Here is a 27,414-nt window from a genome sequence, read left to right as displayed (position 1 = left end):
CAATCAAAAATATATTCTTCAGCTTTGTAAATTTTACTTTTATCTGAAAACAACCCAGCAGAGAATAAATTAACTCAAATAATGCAGATTTTGAACGAAGCAAAAATGACCTAAGTACATGACAATGCTTTTGCTAAATCTGACTGGTTGAATAATTAATTCAAAGCAATAAAATTGGGATACTGCAGTTCATAACTTTAAATGCTAGATGTGCATTCAATCTGAAGCCTTTATAAATCCAGTGAATATGCATTGTGGAGAACATCATCTGTAACAGAAAATAAATTCAAGTTTCCCTGATGGCTCAGTGAATGAATGCACTCGCCTCAATGGCATGGAGGAGTACAAACTGGTAGGGTCCTTCGTCTGTGTTGAGTCAGCTCACGTCAGCAGGGATGAAGTTAAAAGGCCTCTAAGCAAGGAGGAGGAGGGATGCGGGCATAAGAGGGGTGACGATCCCAGGCAGCGGAGGCACTCAGGTCAAGGCCTCCCTGTACATGGATGACGTCGCCGTCTTTTGCTCGGATCAGCTGTCGGTCCGCAGATTGATGAGCATCTGCGACCAGTTCGAACTGGCCTCGGGGGCCAGGGTAAATCGTAGCAAGAGCGAGGCCATGTTCTTTGGGAACTGGACCGACCGATCCTTTGTCCCCTTCACCGTCAGGTCGGATTACCTGAAGGTGCTGGGGATCTGGTTCGGGGGGGCCGGGGCGTGCACCAAAAACTGGGAGGAGTGTATCTCCAAGGTTAAGCAGAAACTGGGACTGTGGGATCAACGATCCCTCTCGATCGTGGGCAAGAACCTGGTCATCAGGTGCGAGGTGCTCTCGGTGTTGCTGTATGTGGCGCAGGTCTGGCCCATTCCTCGCTCCTGCGCCGCGACAGTCACCCGAGCCATCTTCCAATTTGTCTGGAGATCAAAAATGGACCGTGTCCGCAGGGTCACGATGTACAAATCTCCAGAGAAAGGGGGGAAAGGCGTGCCCAACGTGGCCCTCATCCTGATGGCCACCTTTGTGTGCGGCTGCATCAAGCTGTGCATAGACCCTCAGTACGCAAACACAAAGTGTCACTACGTGCTGAGGTTCTACCTGTCCCCGGTGTTGAGAAGGATGGGCCTGGCCACGCTGCCACGGAACGCTCCGTCCAGTTGGACCGTTCCGCCCCACCTGTCCTTCGTGGAAAGGTTTGTGCAGGAAAACACCTTTGACCACAAGGCGATCAGCAAGTGGTCCGCACGTAACGTCCTCGAGACCCTGCGGGAAAAGGAGATGGTGGATCCTGTCGGTTGGTTCCCCGAGCAGACTGTCAATGTCATTTGGCAGAACGCCTCATCGCCAGAGCTTTCAAACAAGCACCAAGACCTAGCTTGGCTGGTGGTGAGAAGGGCCCTTCCCGTCAGATCCTTCATGCACTCCCGGGCTCTCAGCGCCACCGCGCGCTGTCCCAGAGGAGGCTGCGGTGGAGACGAGACCGTCACCCATCTCCTTATGGAATGTGCCTTTGCAAAGAAGGTCTGGAGAGAGATGCAGTGGTATCTGTCCAGGTTCGTCCCGAGCAGTTCCGTAACACAGGTTTCTGTGCTCTACGGGCTGTTCCCGGGGACGCACACTGAGACGGACATCGGCTGCTGCTGGAAGACCATCAACTCGGTGAAAGACGCCCTTTGGTCTGCCCGAAACTTGCTGGTCTTCCAGCACAAGGAGCTGTCCTCGACCGAGTGTTGCAGACTGGCACATTCCAAGGTCCAGGACTACGTGCTGAGGGACGCACTGAGGATGGGTGCGGCCGCCGCAAAGGCCCTGTGGGGAAAGGCAACCGTTTAGAGCCTTCCCGCCATTGTAAACCGAGGGGCTGCAATCAGGGAAAAACCCCCTCGGGCAGAATGTAAAATTCAAATTGCTGTAATGTACCTGTAATGAATCTGAAATGGACCAGAAATGAATCTGTAAGCAATAATCTGTGTTGAGTATGATACAATGAGACACCCTAGAGTGTCATGAACTGCAATGATGTCCAATGTGTTCATTGTACTGCACTTAACGTAACCTGCAAATTGTATAATCTGTATTGTGTACGTTTGGAAAGTGATATGACAACTGTTTTGTATGTACTGCTGCAAATTTTATGAATGAAGTATATTTTTTGAAAAAAAAAGGAGGGGGCCTTTTTTTTTTAACCCCCCCACCACCCCGCGGGTTTCGGTTGGGCGGGGAGAATACAAAACAAATTTGCAGGCTTAAATTTGAGGCCTGGTGTATTTTAACACTCGGGCCTCATCTGCATACGCTGGTCTAGCTGCTCACCCAAAATAGATGGAAAGCGACAGCTGGTCGGCGAGCAGGAGCGGAAGTTCGGGAATTTGGATGCCGCTGGCCGGCATCAAAAGAAGGTTCATTGTCAAGCTGGTAAATCGTGGGGAGGGAGTTTTGGAGGGTTTCGTGGGAGGGAACTTGGGGGGGGTGGGGGGTGGATTTCAGGTCAGGGGAGGCCACGACATTCCTTGTGGGGCCCACACCAGCTCCTCCGGACCCCACAAAGAAAAGTTTTCCACTTACCTTGGAGGGCCTCTTTGTCCTCCAGAAAGCTGACAACCTCCCTTCAGCTGGCCCCGGCAGCTTCTCCACTCAGGCCCAGGTTAAAATGCACTTGGGTTCTCATGACATAATGAGACCCCGGTTGACATTAATGTATAAGGCTCCTACCTACTTCCAATGGGCGCCTCAGTCACCTAACTACATTGAGCAGTTAAAATAGTGGCCAGCGAGAACATGACTGGATGCTCCATTTTAAAGGGCGCCCTGTCTCATTCCTGCTAGGCAGGGTGGATTAAAATTCTCTGCAATATTTCTGCTGCTGATCACTGTCTCGTGACCCCTGCTGGAAGTGTACATGTGTAGGGATTGGGTGTGGACAGAATAGAGCTTGGCTGTCATGCCCCCATGGTTGAATAGCCTGCGAACACTCACTATGTCGCCTCTCATATGAAAATAGCCAGTTGGACAAGGTCCCCCATTAGTGCTCATGGAATAGTACTCCGGGGTGAGAGGAAGGGAGAGAAAAAAATTGAAAGAAGAAAATTAACTTGTGAGGATAGTTGACCTGGCCTCAGTTTAGTTAGATTTCCTAAGAAAGAGAAAAAACATGAGGGCAGCTGAATAGATTTAAAGCTTCTGTTATTGCTACCGGGGGAATGACATGTGACCTGCCATTGAGAGATAATGGAAAATGTGACTTCATTGGTGACCAGAAAAAGTATATTCATCTACACTTTCAGTGGTTTATTAATATTTATTGAATACACAATGTTGGAAAGTGCTTAGCTTTAAGATGCATCTTCAAAAAAGATTTGACCTCAAGGGATAATAAATGACGGCTATTATTTTCCACTTATGGCAGTGCAATATTACAAATATATCCTTCAACTAAAGGGTTCTATTAAAAGAGTGCCCACGTTGAGTGCATAGTGTCTACTGTATTTTTGCTTAAATATAGCATGTGACAACTGTGTTATGCATCATCTATTCCTTCAGCTATCGTGCCCTCAGTAAGTGAAATGTTTGCTAGCAACAATATCACTGACACTTACAAATGGAGCTTGGGCCTATCAAGTTCCAAGGGTCAGGCTTGCATGACCTGCTCACCTTGGCTGTAAATCATCTTTTTAGCCCGTTAACTGAGGCCCATGAGAATACAACTACAACGTCTTGTGTGGCCACTGTGATAGTGAGTCTGTAGCTGATATTATCAACAGTCTTTCCTACCCATGTGGTTACATTTTAATTTTATAGAATAATATGTTCTTGTCTATTTCATGTGATAATATTTACTTCACTATACTACTCACTAAATTGCAATGGAATCATCAACAGAGAATACTGATTCAAAGCAACATGATAAGGTACACACCATCCCAGAAAGAAGTGCCATGCTTAAAACCGGTGGGTTACAGGCATAATTTTATTCAACCAGACTGGCACTAACCATAAATTTGATATCAGGAAAAAAAACCTCACATTGGTCCATCGCTAATTTATTGTGAGACTGTACTATTGCTGTTATAACTCGTGATGGACCTGAATTGGGGATGGATGGCGCAAATCAAAATCAGAAGTCTGGGAGAAAGAATCTCTGATAACGAGCAACTGGTTGGCTTCAGTTTAATATCTCATCTGAAGGGTGCCATCTTTGATAATACAGCACTCCCTCAGTACTGCACTGGAGTGTCACCCTAGATTAAATCCTGAATGAACTTTGAACCGACAACCTTTTGACTTAGTGGCAAGAGTGTTATCAACCGAGCCAAGCTGACAAGGTGAAACTAACTAAGCCTTTCACAATTTAACTCAAAAGTGCAAATACACCAGGCAGCCACCATCATCGAGTACAGACTAGGGTCTTACACATCACTTAATTCAGCACAGACTCTTAATTAGGATAACAAAATTATTTGCATTTGAAGTTGTTTTTAATTGAAAAGCTAGGAAGGGACATTTTTGCTTCTCTTTAATACATTCATATACTTTAAAATCTGGCAGGCTGAACTTCCTCACTGGCTGTTTGGGAGGTGCACCCAGTGTGATACCAGGCCACATACATCAGAAAGTTCCCAAATTTGATTCCAAGTCTTGGCGGACTAGTTGATCTCAGCCAGTGGTACTACAGTTGGTCCCAGATTGGGGAAGGGAATAATCAGCCAGAGTTCCCACTCCTGATCACTTTCCAGGAGTGGACAGGACCAGGATTATCTATGATACTTTCAATAGTCAAATAGCCTACTGATGCTCATTGTCGAGGTTTCCACAGGAAGGTCACTTGGATGAGGTACCTGAGTGCTGCCTGTGCCTCGAGAGCTGTACTTCAGCAAGAGTCAGCAAGCTTTTTTTAATGGATTATCTAAAAGATTTTTTTTCTAAATTAAAAAAGTCAAACCTCACTAAAAAAATAAAACTTCACTGTAAAATAAAAAACGGAAGAGTTAAAAAGAGTTTAGTCATTCAACAACAAACACCTGACGGTTGGCTGTTTCTCACTTCTCATCTGGTTCCATTTACTTCAATGGGTTGTACTACAGTTAATTTTTATCAGACTGCAAGAGGATATTGATCAACGGAAGTGAAATTCACAGTAAAATTACAGGAACACAGAAGGAGCTGTGCCACAACAGGTTGGGATGTGGCTTTCTACCACAAGGTAAGTTCAGCTGTGGTGTCCAAGCGAGCATCCTCACAAGAAGGGAAATTAGAGAGGTCAGACTGCTCTCAGAGTTCCTACACTAACCCTCTATACAAAAAGACCATTTGAAATTGTCTTTTCTTTCAAACAACATATTCAAAAACATATGATGTGCAAAAATAAAGCCAAAGAAATGGCCAGAATATTTCTTATTCATTATTCTAGGAATAAGCAATTAGAATATTGTTAGTTATAGTTGGACAGAAATATAGTTTTCAACAGCTGCCCCCAGATCTGTGGCCTGTTTTCTCGCCTTCTGTAGCTTCCTTGCTACAAACACTACTCTGTGCCAAAAGGCTATTTCCTCCTCTCAGATGGCAATGGAACACATGGATAAGCCTTTGCTGCAGGTGGCACTAGCAACAGTTCAACAAATTGAATTGAATCCTCTTTCCTTTGCTGTGAATGACAGGTGTTTCCTCAGTCACTCAATGACTGTCTTGCAATTCTCACCCTGCATGACCCTCACACTCGATAGATGACGAACCCTCTCATCAACAGAAAACTACAATTTAACAAGAACAAAATACCTTCCAGGCAGGACGTTGCTTATTTACAATTATGGGTAAAAATTGTTGTCATTGCTAAATTTAGTGAAGACGTGAAACTGATGAACTGCAATAAATTAGAACTGGGTTGCAGACAAGCTGCCAGATAGACTTGCTGCAGATTAGTAAGATGATCCACTTTTGGGGACTTAAAGGAGCCAGTACAGAGCAGCTTGGGCTGTGCCTCCTGATGGCTGATGACAAAATACCTTTGGAAATTGTATATTGGATGCATTACCAAGACTATTAGATACCAGGGAGTTGGACCCATCCCCTGGCAGGGAAGTTAAATACATAACTGTGTTACACTATCAGATGCACATCTCTACCAGGGTGTTGGAAGTGTACCCAGGCTTGACTGCCAGGCAATTGCAAGCAGACCAATCTGCAGGGAAACAGAAATATAATCATACCAAATCACTGGGGAATCGGAAATGTACCTTTCCTAGACTGCCAGAGCATTACAAGTGTACCCACGGCAGAGCATAGGCATACTACATTGGCAGGTAATCAAAAGCTGCCAAATTACCACCATGAATACATCAAGACTGACACAAAATGGCTTCTCCGATGATTCAATGAATTTATCTGGTGATTATCTGAAAAATAGAGACTGCTGTGACCCCTGGACTGTGGTGAGTTTGCTGATCTTAGCCAATGCTGCATTAGAGGTGATGGAATTGTCCTCTATTTCTTTCGATTAGGATGGAGAAATCAATCAAGTTTCCTGCTCCTGATCACAATCCAGAAATTCCTGTGGGAAGTGCGTATATGAACATCAATTAACGACAGGATGAGACTCGGCTGTGATGCCTGCCTGCAGTTGAATAGCCTGTTTATACTGACTGCCAAGGCTCACAAATAAATAATGGCTATTTGGGCAAGTTGCTACAGGATACCCAGTACCCGTTGAACTATGCCCCTGCAAGGAGTTAAAGCCTTCAGGAGAGGAAGAGAATGGAAGTAATTGGAAAGGAAAAAAAATCATAAATAAAATGTAAATAAGGGCAGTCACCCCATTCTGTTGATTATTTTACCTGACAAGGAGACTTGTTTGGGTTGCTGATATGCCCAAGTAACTTTTTTCCAAATCCCTGAAGCAAAGAATTCATGCCTTGCTTTTAACCCTCGGTATAACATAACACCAGTGGAATAATGCTCTATTTCCACTTGTACTACTGTCAACATACGCCCAGATACCATATATGATGTTAAAAAAAAATCAAAGAATTAATAACATACAATCATGTGATGTTTTCTAGTTTTGACTGACAAATCAAATATCAGTGGTACTGCGATATGTCTCAAGTTTACACCAGTTATGGAGCAGCTGGCTGAAAATACACTCAAGGTTAACTTGTTGACTGGCTCCGCAGGGAATACAAATATAGTTACAGCACCATTGCTGTTGCGACGATGTATTCTTGGCACACAAGGACAAATTTCCTTCAAGCATAACTGACTCCATTTATAGTGGATTTCACTATTCTATCAGCTGTTCATGGCCTAAAGTTGCAGTTCACCTCCAGGACTATAGCTGGGAAACTGCAAAGCACACTCTCAATTATTGTGCAAGATAACTTGTGTTTCGCCAGTGGAATGGATGGTTAGGTACACTTATAATCTGACTTTCATCCAGAAAAACTTAAAGCACAATAGAATTCGTTCTGTCTCGGAGATTTCTGATTGTCTGAAATACTTAATAAACTGATTATGTGCTCTGTATATATTGTACTGTTACAAGACTTCTCCTTGTCCCATCCTGAGAATGTTGACTCCTTACTGGGGTACAGTTCCTTTACCCAACAGGTATTATTCATGTGTGAGCCTTGACTGTGAATGTTAGCAATCAATAGAGTGGACGGGTGAGACCTCAGCTGAACTTGATCCAGTCCTCAGCCAATGTCAATATGCACACTTCCAGCAGGGATAGCAATCAGGAGTGAGAACCCTGACTAATTTTCCTATCCTTAACCCAGGGGCACTAAGATCAATTCCACCACCCCTATTGCCACCCTAGGCTAAGATCAATTAACTCAACATAGACCAGGGATCAATCTTGAGACCTTGCTGGTCTGTACGGCTCAGCTACTCACTACATAAACCCACTGAGCCATTGGAGAGCCACAACTTAAGTATTAATTACAGGGCACTGAAAGATTTTTGATGTGCCCTGGACAGCCTTGGCAAATTGAGAATAAATTAGATTACAGAACAATATCAAAGCCCACTGGTGCTTTTCAATTATATCTGAAAAAAGTTGTACATTCTAAAGTAGCATTGTTGTTTATAGGGATGTTGTCAGTGTTCTGGGTTGTTTTCAGGTTGGCTGAGTGCCTGGAACAACTGCTATGCAGAGTCCAGCCAAATTGCATCATCTTGGCTACCAGTGAAAGTTTGTGTTTTACAAGGCACTTTGGTTGTTGCTGAGTAACTTCTGACATGCATTGTAGATTTCTATTTTATGTTTCTTTAATTTTTCAGTCTTGACAGTGAACGTTGACAGGCTATTTGACTACAGGGACCATGCAGCTGAATCTGATTCTGTTCTTACTCACCATCCGCACTTCCAAGTGTCAGTGGGTAATGATCAGGGGCAAAAAAAAAACACTGGCCAATTTTCAGCTGTCGAACCCAGAATACTTGGGCTAATCATAGAGGTTCTACTGGCATCCCAGTTGTAATCAGTTAACTCAGCACAAATCGGGGATAGAACTTGGGCATTTCTGGCCCATATAGCTCAAGTACATAAGAACATTAGAAATAGGAGCAGGAGTAGGCCATATGGCCCCTCGAGCCTGCTCTGCCATTCAATCAGATCATGGCTGATCTTCAACCTCAACTCCACTTTCCTGCCCGATCCCCATATCCCTTGATTCCCCGAGAGTCCAAAAATCTATCTATCTCAGCCTTGAATATACTCGTGATGTGGAGATGCCGGTGATGGACTGGGGTTGACAATTGTAAACAATTTTACAACACCAAGTTATAGTCCAGCAATTTTATTTTAACTTCACAAGCTTTCGGAGGCTTCCTCCTTCCTCCTTCCTCAGGTAAACAACATTTACCTGAGGAAGGAGGAAGCCTCCGAAAGCTTGTGAAGTTAAAATAAAATTGCTGGACTATAACTTGGTGTTGTAAAATTGTTTACAATTGAATATACTCAGCGACTCAGTGTCCACAGCCCTCGGGGTAGAGAATTCCAAAGATTCACAACCCTCTGAGTGAAGAAATTCCTCCTCATCTCGGTCTTAAATGGCCGACCACCTATCCTGCGACTATGCCCTCTAGTTCTAGACTCTCAGCATCTACCCTGTCAAGCTCCCTCAGAATCTTGTATGTTTCAATGAGATCACCTCTCATTCTTCTAAACTCCAGAGAGCATAGGCCCATTCTACGCAATCTCTCCTCATAGGACAATCCTCTCGTCCCAGGAATTAATCTAATGAACCTCCATTGCACCGCCTCTAAGGCAAGTATATCCTCCCTTAGATAAGGAGACCAAAACTTTATGTAATATTCCAGGTGAGGTCTCACCAAAGCCCTGTACAATTGTAAACAATTTTACAACACCAAGTTATAGTCCAGCAATTTTATTTTAAATTCACAAGCTTTCGGAGACTTCCTCCTTCCTCAGGTAAATGTTACATTAACATTTACCTGAGGAAGGAGGAAGTCTCCGAAAGCTTGTGAATTTAAAATAAAATTGCTGGACTATAACTTGGTGTTGTAAAATTGTTTACAATTGTCAACCCCAGTCCATCACCGGCATCTCCACATCATGTACAATTGTAGTAAGACTTCCTTACTCTTGTATTCCAACCCCCCTGCAATAAAGGCCAACAAGCCATTTGCTTTCCTAATTGCCTGCTGTACCTGCATGCTAATTTTTTGTGTTTCTTATACCAGGACACCCAAGTCTCTCTGGACACCAACATTTAATAGTTTCTCACCATTTAAAAAATATTCTGTTTCTCATTGATTAGTTTTCCTGTGTCGGTTTGCATACACATTTTCCATGATGCTGCGGACCTGAGCCCATCACTTCTATTACGCTCCTTAAAACCTACCTCTTTGACCAAGCTTTTGGTCACCTGTCCTCATAGCTCCCTATGTGGCTTGGTGTCAAATTTTGTATGATTACGCTCCTGTGAAGCGCCTTGTGACGTTTTACTACGATAAAGGCTCTATATAAATGTAAATTGTTGATTAACCTGCCGAGATATCAGGCAAGCTCACTTATACTAATAGCTTTACATTAACATAGAAAAGGTATCCAGGAGGATGTGCGATTGGTGATGGAAACTGTCCTTGCACACTCGTGCACAAATGTGAAAAAAAATGTCAAGATATTTTACAAAGTAGCAGTACTCCTTTAAGTGAGGTATCTTCTAACACGAATCATACCATCATAACATGTGCTTGTATCCATCATGCAAATTCTGAATATTTAAAGTGAAGTTACGGGTGGGTCATAACCATTTAGGCGAGGAGAGAGTTCTGAAGAAACCTGTATCATTGTCTTCATGCAAACAATGTCATGATGTTTCTCACAATATGTTTTCTGATGCAAGTGGTGTCACTTTGAATGTTTGCGGGGGGGGGGGTGGGGGGAAGCTTTTCCGATAAATTTACATGAGCAACAAAGTTGGTAATGTACTGGTGTGAATACTACTTAGGAAACATTTGTGCTGAAGCAGATTGCAATCAGAACTTTACACCAGCAGCCATCAGGACATCTTTTGCAATGCAAGCTGTCCCTGGCAATGCCTTTGCAGTTACACATTTTTTAAAATTTATTTTTCAAAGAGTGGTCTATTTATACAGTTTGCTAATTTCATTCACAGGATCCATTGCAAAATATCATTGTTGGAATATTTTTTATGTTTTATATTTTTGTGTGTGCTGCAGAGGTAGGGTTCAATAACATTGTTGCATTACTCTACATAGAAAGGATCAGTTTAGGCACCTTTAGTAGCTTCAATTTTAATCCCAGTTTCACAAGGACCCGGTGAGCTGACCTGGCATTCTCGTGTACTCACCCGATTCTGTTTTTTTTGTGTATTTTTTGCTTTGTCCACGGATTATCAGCACAAACACCAACAGAAGGATAAAGATGAGTCCAACCAAGGCAATAACCACCAAGAACCACCACTCTTCATAAAACGGGGCAGCATTCTGGGCTGAAAGATTCAAAAAGTAGAAAGAAATCTAAGCAAGCCCAAGATGATAATAAATACCATGTAATGGAAAACAGTTGTGCAAGTTTCGGTGACCTGTACTCTGTGAGGTCATTCAGAAATAATACAGCCTCTCAGCTTGAGGCCAATTTTGATATTGGCTGTCATTATACTGTTGTTTCTGTATTTGAGCTTTGTTTCTCATCGCCAGTAAAGTTCACTCTCTGGACTTCAATATGAACACAATGAAGGATGAAAGCAAATGAAACACATGTGGCTCTCTTTCTGTCCAATCACTCATTGCTTGGGTTCATGCATATTTTTGTAATCCAAATGATTTTATTTGCATGACGTCAAATCTGCTGCTTTTTTTAAACTACAGGAGTGTTTCTGGGTGTGGCCTGTCTGGAGTTCTAATGTATGAACACACAAGAATGTTCTAGTTATCTCTCAGTAGTCCGATATCACTCACTGTTCGTGAAATTTAGCAAACTTTAAAGAACCAATCACAGCAGCCTATTCATTATCATAATTTAGCACTTTAACCAAGCAGGAAATGAACTTTTTGACCCCTATGAGAAATCAACTCTTTGCTATTCCTGATGTACTGATCAGAAACTCCAGAGAAATGGCCCAGCAACCTGCAAATAAGGTGCTTATTATCAATATTGAAGTACTGAAGCCATCCTGATGGCTAGAGGTAATTTCTCTGTTGCTGAGACTGGGCCACAGGCTGTGCTGAGATGGCTGATTAGGAATGCTACGGTTCGGGGGGCCTCCGGCCTGCACTAAGAACTGGGAGAAGCTGATCACCAAAACCAAACAGAAGCTTGGTACGTGGGTGGGGCTTCCCTCTCCATAACCGGCAGGAACCAGGTGATAAGGTGTGAGGTACTTGCAGTGTTCCTCTACGTGGCTACAGTCTGGCCCATTTCCCATAACTCCGCCGTCACAGTCACCCAAGCTATCTTCCACTTTGTCTGGAGGTCCAAGGTAGAACGCGTCCGCAGGGCCACCATGTACAAGCCCCGAGACAAAGCGGGGAAGATTGTCCCTAATGCCGCTCCGATCCTGATAGCCATCTTTGTGTATGGCTGCCTCAGGATATGTGTAGTGCCCCAGTATGCAAACACCAAGTGTCACCACGTGCTGAGTTTCTACCTGTCCAACACAGGGAAGGCTGGGTCTGACAACACTGGCCGAGCAGGTGCAGGACATCCCGTCCAGCTGAACTGTTCCCCCCCCCTCCCCACCCCACCCCTGTCCCAGGTGGAGAAGTTCCTGAGGAGGAACCCCTTTGACCACAAGGCCGTCAGACAGTGGTCGACACGAAACGTTCTAAGAATCCTGCAAGGAATGGAGAAGATGGACTCGATTGGTTTCTTCGCCGACCAGATGGTTGATGCCATTTGGCAGAACATCTCGCCGCCGGAACTGACCAACGGGCACCAGGATGTCGCCTGGTTGGTGGTGAGAAAGGCCATCGCAGTGTGGTCCTTCCAACATGCACAGAATCTTAGCGCCACCGCGAGCTGCCCTCGAGGCTGTGGCGGAGAGGAGACTGTCATCCACCTCATGATGGGCTGCCCCTTTGCACAGAGGGTGTGAAGAGAGATGCGTTGGTATCTGTCCCGGTTCATCCCAAACAGTTCGGTAACACAGGACGCTGTGTTGTACGGGATGTTCCCTGGGACGTACACCGAGACAGATATCACCTGCGGCTGGAAGACCATCAACTTGGTGAAGGCGGCCCCTTGGTCCACCCGAAACATGCTGGTCTTCCAACTGAAGGAGCTGTCCACGACCGAGTAGCACACTCCAAGGTCCAGGAGTACGTACTGCGGGATTCACTAAAGCGAGGTGTGACCTACGCAAAGGCTCTATGGGGAAAGGCCACCCCACCTTGTATTGTACACCATGAGTCAGAAGAAATACCGTGTTTGAATTATAATAATGAGATCACTTTTTGTACAATCTGTAGTGTTTTGGTTTGAATTCTACTGGTTTGGAATTGTGATATTTACATAGAATTTAAAGATACACACAGTTCAATGAAATAAAGTATATTTTGAAATAAAATAAAAAGATGAGGAGTGCTACAAATGATCCCAGCACTCATGGGTTGGGAAAGGGAAAAATTCACCAAGGTTTCTGCTCCTTATTCTACCCAGCAACCCTTCCTGTTCTCTTGCCGGGCGTGAACAGGACCAGGTCTTGACTGTGATCTCTTAGAAACATAAGAACAGGAGTAGGCTGTTCAGCCCCTCAAGCCTGTTCTGCCATTCAATGAGATCATGGCTGATCTGTATCCTAGTTCCATTTACCTGCCATGGCTTCATATCCCTCTATCGATTTCAGATTTAAAATTATTAATTGGGCTAGCATCTACTGCTTTTTGTGGGAGCGAGTTCCACACTTCTACCACCCTTTGCATGAAGAAGTGTTTCCTAATTTCTCTCCTGAATGGCCCAGCTCTGATTTTAAGGTGACGTCCCCTTGTCCTAGACTCCCCCACCAGCGGAAAAAGTTTCTCTCCACCTATCCTATTAATTCCTTTAAAATCCTAAAAACCTCAATGAAATCACCCTTTAACCTTCTTTATTTCTAGTTCATGTAATCTCTTCCACAATCAGATAGTCTGCTAGCACTCACTGTTGAGGCTTATGCATGATTAACAGCCACGTGGATGAAGTTTTAGAGGGTGGCCCATGTCCGTGAACTGTACCCAAGTGAGGGAATCAATAACTTCAGGAGGCAAGAGAAGAAAATGAGAGAGAGAAAAAATAATACGGGTCAAGTGGGCAGCAATATTCAATTCTGGTGTTGCCCCTAATCCTACATCTGAATTCAATAGAGTAAGCCTGGAATGAGATTGCCAGCCAGGTCAGTTCTGTATCCACCACCTGTAAAACCTGGCAGTAGGTTGGGAAAAGGTTCTATGATGTAAAAAGAAAACAAACAAAAAAAGACGACTAGTACTGGGACCACAGGAGAAGAAGCAATTAGAAAATTGTTGGACCAAAACCCTAATCCACATTTTGATCACCTCCAGAATAGATTTCTCTCATGTTGTCATTGACCTCCTCTCCTCCACCTACCATAACTCCAGTTAATCCAGAACCCCACAGCTTGAGTCCACACTCTCACAAAATCCTGGCACATCCAATAGCTCTGTCCTGGCTCAGCTCCATAAGTGCTTAGGCTTCAAGATTGCTGTCTAGGACTTCATCTTCAAATGAAGGTGATCAAAATGTGGATTAGGGTTTTGCTGGCAGATGAAGAGATGTATGGGCACAGATGGGCAATGTTTCAGAGCTGAACAAAATGCAGTCTTGGTGGCTGACTAGGTGTGGGATAGCTTGTGGTTGCACTCTACCAGTTTCAGCCTGAGCAGGTATTAAAGGAGGTTAATATGGCTGGGACTGGAAGCATTTAGTGTTGGTAGGAACTGAAAATCTAACTGACTTGTCCTACCAATAAAGTCAAGTGGCTTTGGAACTCATTTCCGAAACCACTTTGCCTTGCAATCTCTCTCCATTCTTTCAAAAGCCTCCGAAAATATATCTTCTTCACTGCTCCCTTAATTCTTCCTATCCTCGACTCAGTATTCTCCTTGCCCTCTTGCAAAGTGCTCCATGTTGTTCTTCTATGCTGTTGTTGAAGTGATTTGTTAGATAGGCTCAGAAACCACCACAGATTAATTCTCGCTTTGTGTTTAGTTAGCTAATCTCAACCAGGACAGGTGACAAGAGTTATTTTAACTGGCTTTAGTGTCCTGGGATAGGGAGGGGAAAGCTTATTGTTGTTGTCACTGCTGATCACTATACACTGTTCTGGAGGTGCACATGTAGGGATGCCAAATGAGTTTATGATAAGGCAAAGCTATGATGGTCCCCACTGCTGAATAACCTGTTCAGGCTTACATATGAAGTACGGCGGGTTGGGTGAGATCTGATCCTAAAGGAACGCTCCTGTCACATTTTGGGTTTTGTGACTATCCCTCCACAGTAGGATACATTTTTATATCCCTTGGTTTACGCCATCATATAAATAGATATTGGACAGTGAGAGTAAATGCTGGAATGTAAGGAGACATGGGATCCACTTACAGGAGTAACTGATGCCACTGAACCAGAGAATGTGTCTGTGGAAGACCATGAATTTGTAACAATTGGTGGCAGCTACCTGGGATGTTGATTTGCACAGTGACAAAGGTGATTCAAAACTTTAAAAGTTAAAATGAACAAAACAAGAATAGTAATTTCTAAAAAAGTGACCAGGTCAAAAGGGGCAGAAACTGAGTTAATGTGCTTAGCGGCAGAGGAGAAACAGTGCCAGCATGCAACCAAGGAGAAAGACAAGGAAAGGGTGTTCCACTTAGAAATGTTAAAGTTATCGGCTGAGAAAAAGCACTGGAAGCAGGAGGAAGACCAACGAGAAAAAGAGCAACATAGAGAGGAAGCAGAGTGAGGAAGGCAGGAAGCGGAGTGAGGAAGACAGGAAGCGGAGTGAGAGAGAGCAACATAGTCAGGAAAAAGAGTGAGAAAGAGAGTAACAGAGACAGGAAGAAGAGTGAGAAAGAGAGTAACAGAGACAGGAAGAAGAGTGAGAAAGAGAGTAACAGAGACAGGAAGAAGAGTGAGAAAGAGAGTAACAGAGACAGGAAGAAGAGTGAGAAAGAGAGTAACAGAGACAGGAACAAGAGTGAGAACGAGAGCAACAGAGACAGGAAGAAGAGTGAGAAAGAGAGTAACAGAGACAGGAAGAAGAGTGAGAAAGAGAGTAACAGAGACAGGAAGAAGAGTGAGAAAGAGAGTAACAGAGACAGGAAGAAGAGTGAGAACGAGAGCAATGCAGGCAGAAAGAAAGGGAACAATGTGAATTCGAGGCCGAGAGGGAGAAAGAGCTTGGTTACGCTCTTGAACTGGCAGAGAAACACGCATCAGCAGTAAATCCCGTTAAGTGGGTCCACCATTTTATTTAAAAAAAATTTATTCCAAATTTTGAGAGAGATGATGCTGATAGTTTTATCCAAGCATTTGAATTGTTAGCTGGTCACTACAAGTGGGACAAAAATGAACGACCCAGCCAACCCACGACATCACTAAGTGGAAAAGTGCTCTCTGTGTTTTCTCATGTTAAGCTGGATAATAATATTGATGAGATTATTATACAATGTGTGAATTGCACAGGCAGAAATTTAAGAAACCATGAAAGGACTTGGACAGTACTTATAGAGAAAAGGTTATCCAGCTCGAAGACACTTGACCGACGAGGCAAGTAAATAAAGGTGTAACAGATTACGAGGGGCTTCGTCATTTAATGCTAAGAGATAGATTTCTGGAAATAGTTCAGTCGATTTAAGAATCTGGTTACTTGATCGGGAGTGTAATTCTCTCAAGCAGCTAGGGGCATGTGCTGATCATTTTTTGGCCTCATGAGCAGAAGCCAGCTGTCGAACATAAGGGAGACCTAATGCCTCACGCTGTCCCACAGACAAATTGCTCAGCAAGCCAGTTGCTCAGCCTGCCCCGGGTGAGGACAGTGGGCAGCAGCCAAGTCGAAGTCAAAGATCTGAAGACAATGAAGTCAGGTGTTTTAAATGTGACGAAGCAGCCAACAAGATAGAACCAATGACATTTACAGCACAGGAGGAGGATCTTCGGCCCATTCTGTCTGTGCTGGCTCTTTGCCAGAGCAATCCAAAACTAATCCCACTGCTTTTCTCAAAGAAATCCCATGACTCAACATGGGAGGCTGTGTGAGCTCCTCAGATATGTGGTGGCCCCCGATGCAGATATCTTCACCCCATCACGGTGAATGGGACACACATAAGGGGGTTGCAAGGCACTGGGGCTGCTGTTTCATGATGACACAAGGCAGCCTGGTAAAAGACTGCCATTATGTAAAGGACAAAGTGGCCTACATTCAGAGACTGTGAATGACCACAGAAGTATCTGTGCCAGAGTTTGGCTGGAATATTTTGGTTACGCAGGGGTTACAAAAGTGGGAGTTTATTTGTGCTGTTCATGCTTTAATAGGTAATGGCGTAGATACTGAGGGGATTATAAAAGGACAGCTCAGGGAAGAGGAGATAAGGGCAATGTAGCACAGAGCCAGCCTCATTGGTCCAGCACAGACACCTGCAAAAGTCACTGTCTGGTTTCCATGAAGTCTAGAGCTCCCCACATCGGAAGACACTCCGGTAATAAGGAAATTTCAGGGAGACGGCTTATTGGATTGGCTTCAAGTATAGTGGCGATGAGCAGTTTGGTGGCAAGCTGTGCGTCAAATGTTGTTAAGGGGTTTCACAGTCCAGGGAGGCCTGGACAGTACAAATTGAGGAGGATGGTGGATGTGCAGCTGGCCAACTGCACCCAAGGGTTCAGGGAATGACAGAGAGAAAGCTCACCCTTCACCTCGCAGTGTGAACGTAAAAGGGCACCATATCAAAGGAGAGTGTGTTCAGTTACATGGAGGGGGCGGTGGGGGGGGGGGGACACAAGGTGCTCGAGAAACAAATCTGCACCACACCTTGTGCAGACGAGGTAGTTTTGTGCGTCTTACTTGCTCAAGGGGGAGACATAGGAGGTCAAGTGGTACACCGCCTAGCTGGGGGCAGGGCAAGCCCCATTCGTATGATGCATCTGCTTCAGTTTGGTGGAAGATGGACAGATGGAGGTAGCCTATGGAGGAACCTGAGGGCAGCACCCAGGAACATCCAGGGATGAAGCTGGGGCCGAGTGATGATGTGATCGCATGGACCGTACTGGCATTTAGGGGCCTCCTAGATGACGCAGTTACATCCTATTGTACAATATGTATGGCCTACTCCTGCTCCTATTTCTTATGTACGTGGAACTGCATTTAATGCAAGGGGTCAGAGGTGCCAAGCACTGGGGTTGCATGTTTCTCAGGCAGGTTTCCAAGCAGCTCATGGACTCCGGGGGTAAGGAATGATTTGCATTTGTGGTGGCACATCTAGTTTGGGCTCATGGTCTTCATGAGCAAGCTGTCAGGCTCATACATAAGGGTCCTATCCTGTGATAGAGAGATATATCATATTTTGAGATTCAGACTATGGCCTATTGGGGGATGCACTGTTACAACCCCAGGTTATGCTATTGTGCAAGTAGATACTGGCAGTGTGAGTCAGCTCCAAAACATAAGGGTACACAGGATCCACTTCTTTCTGGAGTTGACTCACACAATACCTACTTACACAATTGCATGGGAGTAACCGATGCCACTGAACCTGACAAGGTATCGACAGCAGACCCCAGATTTGTAACAGCTCCCATAGATTGCATACAAATGCCTCTTGAAAATGATGACTCAGATTTTGTACAGAGAGAACCAAAAAGATTATATAATTTTAAAAAAATTTCCACTGACATTATGAGTGCATTGCAGCTTCCATCACAACTTTGAATGATTCAATTTACCTTCAAGTCTGCTGAATTATCAGAAACTCCACCAAGGGAGTGACGAGCATTTGAGGGCTCAGATTCAAATAAGCTCCACACAACAATATTATTAACACAATTTTAAGAGGCAAATCTTGTACCTGAAATAGATGGAGAAGGGGAGCTGGGTGTTCCATATCCATAATCATTCACAGCTATCACTCGGAAATCATAGCTCACACCTTGTTTCAGGATGTCCATGCTGAAGGTGTATGATGTCACTTCCTTAGGAACGTCCTTAATTAGAATATCCCACAATCCTTCATCTGGAAAACACAGAAGTAGCACTGTCACAAATATCCAAAAATTATCTATTTATTCAATGCTCGCCCAGCACCTACATAGGAGTGAGAATCAATACTGCACTTTAGGGAATGTGTGGGCACATTTTCCTCTGTTCAGTAAACAGGTTTCCCCATTTTATACTCACCTTGGCTTTTTCTTCTACATTAGTGACTGGAGAAACATGTTCCAATGATTCTTCTTTTTTTGAAAAAAAGTAAAATCAGTAACTAGGTTTTAAGCTAATCAGAGCAAGAAGATTCCAGGTTTCAGGTAATGTCGCACATGAAGCACAAAATTCCTGAGGGCTGTCAAGGCCAGTGGAATTGGACCATAGCAAGAGTAAGCGGTTTCAGGAGCAAGGGCGGAAAAGATAAACTATGGCCATCAGGGTTCCTTTAAGGTAGAAATTCCGGCCAATGATTTTATCACACGGATGTTTAACTTGCTTGTACTAACTTCCTCTTTCCACTTTTTTTTAAATTGTAAACAATTTTACAACACCAAGTTATAGTCCAGCAATTTTATTTTAAATTCACAAGCTTTCGGAGATTTTCTCCTTCCTCAGGCAAATGTTTCAAGAGCTCCTTTTTTTTTAAAAAGAGAGGAAGGAGGTAAACAACCTATTTCAAATAGGTTAACACCGCCATTAAAATAGTGGAGAGAGGAATTTAGTATGGGCACGTTAAACATTCACACAACAACATCACCAACAGGAGTTTCTACCCTTTTGTTTCATTAGTAGTGCTTGCAAGCTATAAAATGGAAACAAAGAATGATCATCATATGCCTGTAAGATCAGTCTACACTCCTGCTGAGCACTTAAAAACACTGAACAGCAGTCAATTCATGCATTAATAATGGGGACTAATCTGCAATAGCTGCACATGGTAAAAATCTCTAGAAAGCTGCTGCAGTAAAATATTTATGAAGCACAGTCCCACAGGAACAAATGGCCCTAACTTTTGAGGAAGGAACAAAGAACAAAGGTTTAAAGTACTGATCGCAATACCAGTACTTTAAAAACAGTGTTGCTCAGTTTGTTGATACATTGCCCAGAGTGGTGTTGAGCCAATATTGCTCCCCAGTCTGTATTGAGGTCTCATCGCAACTGTGGCGTTGGTAGCATTGCTGCACTTAACTTCACTGCACCCGGGCGAGGAAAGGAAAGAATACACCAGGATTCACACTCCAAAACACTATCCAGGGACCTCTGTTCGAAAGTATACACATGTGGAAATTGGAGGAGGATAAGAATTTGACTCAGTTAAACAGCCTGGTGACCCTGAAAATTCATAATGTTTTTGGCAGATGGAGATTACTGGGATTGGAAGTTGGGTTGGGACCAAATAACGCTTGGATTCTGCCCTGTTCCGTGATGCTCTGGGGTTTTCTATGGGGGCTGGTGTGGGTTGCCCTGTTGCAGCTGAAGTCTGGAATCGAAGCAGGATTCATAGGAACTGTTAGAATTCCTTCTAATCCCATCTCTGGCATCCCGCGTGTACTGCTGGCCTACAAGAGACATGCGCACAGTACTTCTCAGTGGCAGAAATGGGGCCCACAGGAATCTTTCAGGCTGGAATTGCCTCCCTAAACCTTTCCACCTTCTACTTCTGTCTCCTCCTTTAAGATGCACCTTAAAACCTACCTCTTTGACCAAGCTTTTGGTCATCTGTCCTAATACCTCCTTATGTGGTTCGGTGTGAAATTTTGTTTGATAACACTCCTGTGAAGCGCCTTGGGACGTTTTACTACGTTATAGGTGCTATATAAATGCAAGTTGTTGTTGTTGGTACACCGAAGACAATCAGATTTTGCCTACGTTAAAGCAACCTTCCGAGAAAGGGGCCGATTTCCTATAATCTTTACGACAATCTTCAGACAAACCTGCCGGCTTTACCACCGAGCGGCTGGCCATTACTATATTTTGCTGACTCCCCTCCCACCGAGTGGGTGCTTCAGCCCATGTGATACTGGTGTCACCACATACCAACAATATGCTAATTGCCTGACTATGGAAATTCCAATGTGGTCAGGAACTTTAACCTTGGGTGCATCAGAGGTCCCCCAACACCACTCTTATGCCGGCAGAGGGGGAACCTTGATTTTTGGGCCTGTCTAGGTTTGTTAATAAGTAATGATCATTTGGGAATGGTACGAGAGGGAGACTGGTGCTTGCAGAAGTTTATCCCACTGCTTCTTCAGGGGTGGACACAAGAATCCAAACAGAAATCCATTTTAATGCATGGAAATATCTCAAATCAGTCAGCTTGGTATTGTGTCAACTGATGTGGAAGAAAGCATTGAGAAAAAGAACAGTTTGCCCCTTGGCAATGTCTGTCCAAAATGTCAGAGGAATAAATGGACATTCTCTTGTGCAGACAAATTTTATGAAACTAAGTTCAGACTTTTTTTTAATGGTCCAAAACAGAATTTGTTCTGACAATTCCAAAACATTTTAACTTGACGGGTTTGGTAGGGCATACAAAAAACTTTCTGGGCAATGTTCATGCCTCGGGCAATCAGTGATCGCAGAGTCAAAGGCTTTTTTTTGGAGGGGGCAGAATAAATGATTCAAACTATCCCAATTAAATGTTTCTTCCATTACCAGTAAGTGACAAACATAGGAGAGTATTGTGCTGTGAACTTCAAACTCCTAGGATCTGGACTGCCAAAGCTGTTAGAAGCAGGTTTTCATCATTCTCTCTAAATGATCCCTCAAAGCCTTAATTGCAGCGGTCAAAGCATCCTCCCTGGTAGCTTTCATTTGTGTTGAAGCCTTCTCAGATATTGGCACTGAGGCTAGGACTCCCACTATGATTCATGCCATCTGTGTCAGGTCCTCTGAGATGGCCTTAGTGCCTCCATGTGAGAGTGATGCTCATCCAGCATCCTATTTTTTAGTGCAGGATTGCAGAGGCCCGACTTCGCAGGGACAAGAGCCAGGGGCTTACTTCTGCAGAGCCTCCGCACCCCACCATCTGGTTCCATTTCCACCTTGCACTTTTATGACACTGTCAGGGTAATGCGTCATAAATAGACTGCAAGGAAGGACCAGGCGAAGCACGTATGGTTATTGAACTACTTCTTGCAGTGCAAAGGAGCCCTGTGGTTCAAGGAGGTGGCATTTACTTCTCCTGCCACCGCTAGCCAGCCATTCAGAGCCTAACTCCTGCCTTTTCCCCAATTTCCACCTCCATCCCTCAGCATATCTGAGATGTTACAAGCTTTATATAGAAAGCCTACAAGCCTCCCTATACTTAAATTGGCTGACCCCGCAATTTACAACAGGATCAGCACCAGGCAGGTAGAACAGGCTCAAAGGGCTGAATGGCCTATTCCTGTTCCTCTGAGTGGGAGTCCTGTCCTATTTTACTTCCAGTGGCACAATGGGTACTGCTAGGATTTGGGGCCCATTTACTTTTTTGTTCCCCCACTAAATGTCTTTATAATGCTTTTCTCCACCAATCATTTTGAATAAAGTCACGTCCGGTTTGCAAGAACTTTATCCTCAGTTTGAAGGTATTTAAATTTAGTCTCAGACACAATCACTCCTGCTCTTCACCCGATGACAAACATTCCCCTTTGTTTTTTCCTCCCTCCTCCCGTTTTCCCTGTTAAATCTCTAACTTCTTCCAGTTCTGATGAAAGGTCATCGACCTGAAATGTTAACTCTGTTTCTCTCTCCACAGATGCTGCCTGGCCTACTGAGCGTTTCCAGCATTTTCTGTTTTTATTTCAGATTTCCAGCATCCGCAGTATTTTGCTTTTGTTTTAGTCTCAGACACACTTGCAATTGCAAAACAATTGCTTCACCATACTAATTAATCTGAAGTGGACTATTGCTAAATATACTTTAACACAACCTGCAACAAATTTACCGTTCAAGTAGCAAAATGAATAGAATTATAATGAAACCAGGGGTTGACACAGTTTCACTCTGTGGAGGACAAGCAGAGGTCAGAGTTGGTGGAGTGGCACACTGAGAAGATACATTAATAGTTTAAGTCAGCACAGCAGCATTCCAGGGAGGAAAAATGGCAATCACAAAGAAAGGGCAACTCCAGAATTTCGCGTTAAAAATTGCAAGATTTTGACACAATATTGTGAGTAGACTCAAGATAGTAATTCTCATGATACAAACATTTGAGTTGATTTCTGTACACCAGCACACTATTAGGCAACCTATTGACATGGATAGGGAATTGGTTAGGGGATAGGAGACAGAGAGCAGGGATAATGGGTATGTACTCCAATTGGCAGGATGTGACCAGTCCCCAAGGAATCTGTACTGGGGCCTCAACTTTTCACTATATTTATAAATGGCTTAGATGAAGGAATATCAAAATTTGCTAATGACCCCAAGTTAGGTGCCACAGTAAATAATGTAGATGGGAGCAGAAAGTTGTAAAGGGACATTGATAGATTAAGTGAGTGGGCAAAACTGTGGCAGATAGAGTTCAAAGTGGGGAAGTGTGAGATCATCCACTTTCGACCTAAGAAAGACAGATCAGAGTATTTTCTAAATGGTGAGGAGCTAGAAACTGTGGAGGAGTAGAGAGATTTAGGAGTCCAAGTACAGAAATCACTAAAAGCTAAGCGGACAGGTAAGAAAAGAATAATTGAAAAGGCTAATGGAATGTCGGCCTTTATCTCAAGGGGGCTGGAATATAAAAGGGGTGGACGTTATGTTACAGCTGGACAGAGCTCTGGTTAGACCCCATTTAGAATAGTGCGTGCAGTTCTGGGCACCACACCTCAGGAAGGATATATTGGCCTTGGAGGAGGTGCAGCACAGATTCACCAGAATGATACCTGGGCTAAAAGGGTTAAATTATGAGGACAGTTGCATAGACTTGGCTTGTATTCACTTGAGTATAGAAGATGAAGGGGTGATCTAATTGAGGTGTTGATGATGATTAAAGAAGTTGATAGGGGAGATAGAGAGAAACTATTTCCACTGCTGGGGGACTCAAGAACAAGGGGGCATAACCTTAAAAGTAAAGCTACGACATTCAGGGGTGATGTCAGGAAGCACTTTTTCACATAAAGGGTAGTGGAAATCTGGAACACTCCCCCCCACAAAAAGCTGTTGAGGCTAGGGGTCAATTGAAAATTTTAAAACTGAGATTTATAGATTTTTGTTAGGCTTTTTAAGGGTTATGAAACCAAGGCGGGTAGATGGAGTTAAGATACAGATCAGCCACGATCTAAGTGAATGGCGGAACAGGCTCGAAGGGCTGAATAGCCTACTCCTGTTCCTATTGTTTTTTTTTTGCTTGGACATACCTCACTGATCAGAGTCGTACAATTCAGTAAATTATCATTTCTAATTTCATTGCAATGAATAAAAGCATCACCTCACTGGCCAGTAGAATTATCAGTCAGATCCCAGGAACAAATTATACTAACACAATGAGTCAAACATACCTCACTGACCGAAGGAATAAAGCCAACTCAGTAGAGCACAGAAAAAATAAAGATTGAGACTGTCTCTTCAAAAGTAGTATTTCCACAACATGCGCCACTTTATAAAGCTCTGGCTTTATCATGCTGAGCTTTTAGCATTGTTTACAACAGCTGGGACTTTGGGCCATATGGCATGCAGAAAATCAGTCCTACAATGGTAATTTGACAGCTCTATAAGTAAGCTTTACACAGCTGAGGTAACCCCCAAGATTGTGACCTTTACATCAAAGAGATGACCCTCACAGCATCATCATCTGGGCTTGATGCTGATGGAAGGTCAGAGTGCAACTGCTTAATGCCCCTTGGAGAATACAAAGTGCCAACCTAGAATTTCCTGCAACAGATTAAATACGGAAGATACAGCCAATTTCCATAAGTGAGTGATCTGAAGGACCCAGACAGCTCAATGGGTAACAGCACTGCCTTGTGTGATTCAGACCCATTCACATGAGCAAGGTCGAGTTTTTTTAAAGTTTTATTTTTTAATGCTTTGCCTCCTCCAATTTTCTCTTTTCCTTTCCTGAAGCCATTGATCCTTGCTGGGAGGCTTACAGTACCTTACCCAAGTAGTTATCCTTCATGTGTGAGAGTAGATAGTGAATGTTGACAGCATAATAAACAAGGTGCAGCTGAAAGATATTGTGCTGGGGACAGACATCTCAAGAGGATTGAATGTGGTGACTGCTGAGACCATGGAATGAGCTGGTCAATTTGGACCAGGGTGCCAAACAGCCTTACAATGGCCTAATGCAAATTCCACCAATCCAGGCTCAACAAGGCTGCACTTGAACTTGTGCAAAAATGACAGAGTTTCAGGGGACAAGACTTGGAGACAGTGCCACCAGCTTGAAAAGTGGTATAGAAAGAAGAAAGTCTTGCATTTACATAGCGCCTTTCACGACCTTGGGACATCCCAAAGCACTTTATAGCCAATGAAGTACTTTTAAAGTTTAGTCACTGTGGGAATGCAGGAAACGCAGCAACCAATTTGCGCACAGCAAGGTCCCACTAACAACAATGAGATAATGAGCAGATAATCTGCTTTAGTGATGTTGGTTGAAGGATAAATATTGACCAGGACACTGGGGATAACTCCCCTGCTCTTCTTCAAATTAGTGCCATGGGATCTTTAGGTCCACCTGAGAGGGCAAACGGGGCCTCAATTTATCGTCTCATCTGAAAGGTGGCACCTCCAACAGTGCAGACTCCCTCAGTACAGCACTGAAGTGTCAGCCTGTATTATATGCTCAAGTCTCTGGAGTGGGACTTGAACCCACGACTTTCTGACTCAGAGGTGAGAATGCTACCAACTGAGACACAGCTGACATAGCAGAGGAAGCTTTGTCGTTGTTATGCCATAAAGACATTTTGGACTAATAGAGAATACGAGAAGCAGTTACCACAGTTCTAGCATTATTGATCCAAAGAGCAATTACTACGTGACTAAGTGCTTTTAATACCAAATTTGCGGTATGTGTGTATCGACACATACAAACAGTTGTGCACAGACGCATGAAGCAAGTCATGGATGCATTGTTCTCTACAACTTGTAATTTGACCAGTTTCCTATTGACAAGCAGCTGCCACATGACATTTCAATTTTACTGAGTAGCATAATTTCCAAAGTTCACGGAATCAGAGATTGAACCCCTGCAGTCATAAAAGCTCCCTTGATTAATGTCAATATTACATCCACAGGAAAGGTTCCCATTCTCTCGATGTGCAGCTTCTTTGCAACCTGCAGCACACCATCAAGCAAATGAATGCTCGCTTCCCAAGCAGCTGCCATGATGCCTTCATTTCAGGAACTCCAGCATGTCAGCCCTCTTTACCACAGAAAGGCAAACCTCTGGGTGTATCCTTGGAGATCAAGGTCATCCTCTACAGACATGGCTTATGACACCTGTGTCCTTTCTTAGGGTAACAGCTGAGCAGCGTTGCAATGACTTATATTCATCTACCAGTCATCATGAGCATACCATTGGCAATTTGATGGCACGCTTCAGGTGCCAAGATCAATCTGGGGCGTTCAACAATCATGGTGGTGTGCTGTATATTACACAATTTCACTCTACAAAGAGGCTTCCGCATGGAGGTCCCAGAGACGAAAGCTCCCCTACTGTGAGCAACAGCCTGAAGATAACACAGAGGAGAATACATTGATGGCTGCAACAAACCTAATGGTATGTGAGACTCAGTACAACCCAGGCGTCAGCAAGCAGACCAGAATGGGCTTGATGACAAGTCCATGCACAAAGCAATTACATACCATGTGGGGCTTTTAGTGGGATGATTGCATGTGAGGCCATAAGTGAAGGAACACTTCTAGGTGAAGGCTGAGAGCGTAAAAAGAACTGCATAGCCTATAAATTCAAGCACTTTTACACAATGTGAGGGGAGAAGACTGAAAGTGTCTGGCATGCTTGGTACAGTGCATTCCTGGAAGGTGTGGCTTACTGCCCTGATTTGGTAGATTGTGAAACTTTTTCCTGCACTGAGTTCCATGTAGTAGTTGGCACTGACAACCCTGGCTGCCTCCTGCTACGAGAGCTGTGCGGCTCTCCTTATGGGCTAGTATTGTTACATGCCAAACAGTGCCTCCCTCCTCTGCCTGACTTCATGCAGAAGGACTTATACATCAGTGAATCTACAGGTTCTAGGCTTTTCAGTTTAGTTACCATCATTATTTAAACTAGGCAGACCCTAGAAACTGCAGAAATATTTAGCCCATGGGTGTTACTGGGCTATTTGACTGTGGGGAAAATCACAGCCAAACCCAATCTCGTCTTAATCCATGTCCACACAGACACATTGGATGACAATTAGGAGTTGGAATTCTGTTTGATTATTTTCTTCCTAGCCCGAGGTCAGTGAGGTTAAAAATGGGAATTGCTGCTCTGGCGAAGATTAGCTAACTGACCAATATTGAACCTAGGTCCTTTCTCCTCTTCACTGCTCAGATCCACATTGAGCAGAACATTTATTGACTGAATCATCAGTTAGAGCATGTGGTTCCATTTCAATTTAATAGTATTTTCAGATACACTGAAATAAAATGCTGACACTTTGAATCATTTGCACTTAACCACTTTATATTTACCTAGGCTGTTTCTCAGATCGAATATACTTTTATTATTCACTCTAAATTGCAATGGGATCCTCAACAAAAAAAAACTCCTCTATGTGAAGTGAAAAGAAACACCAATGCATGACACAATATTCCAGAACAAATTG

The 27,414-nt window shown here is 43.7% G+C and overlaps 2 protein-coding genes across 3 annotated transcripts in view; both read right to left on the bottom strand.

Moving 5' to 3' along the window:
- The window catches only part of sdk2b (sidekick cell adhesion molecule 2b), a 712,889-nt gene that overhangs the window by 77,633 nt on the left and 607,842 nt on the right, over positions 1-27,414 (bottom strand). For both annotated transcript variants that reach the window (XM_068004137.1, XM_068004136.1), the window contains 2 exons: positions 18,531-18,695; positions 10,826-10,966 (listed from right to left, as the gene is read on the bottom strand). In XM_068004137.1, the coding sequence (XP_067860238.1) occupies positions 10,826-10,966; positions 18,531-18,695 (306 nt within the window). The remainder of the gene's footprint in view (positions 1-10,825; positions 10,967-18,530; positions 18,696-27,414) is intronic.
- rpl38 (ribosomal protein L38) overlaps positions 1-27,414 on the bottom strand; it is a 535,859-nt gene that overhangs the window by 150,356 nt on the left and 358,089 nt on the right. The window lies entirely within an intron of this gene.

Source organism: Heptranchias perlo, chromosome 23 (genome assembly GCF_035084215.1).
Source record: "Heptranchias perlo isolate sHepPer1 chromosome 23, sHepPer1.hap1, whole genome shotgun sequence".
Lineage (NCBI taxonomy): Eukaryota > Metazoa > Chordata > Chondrichthyes > Hexanchiformes > Hexanchidae > Heptranchias > Heptranchias perlo.
Note: the sequence above shows the minus strand (reverse complement) of the source record. Positions and strands in the feature narration are given on the sequence as shown.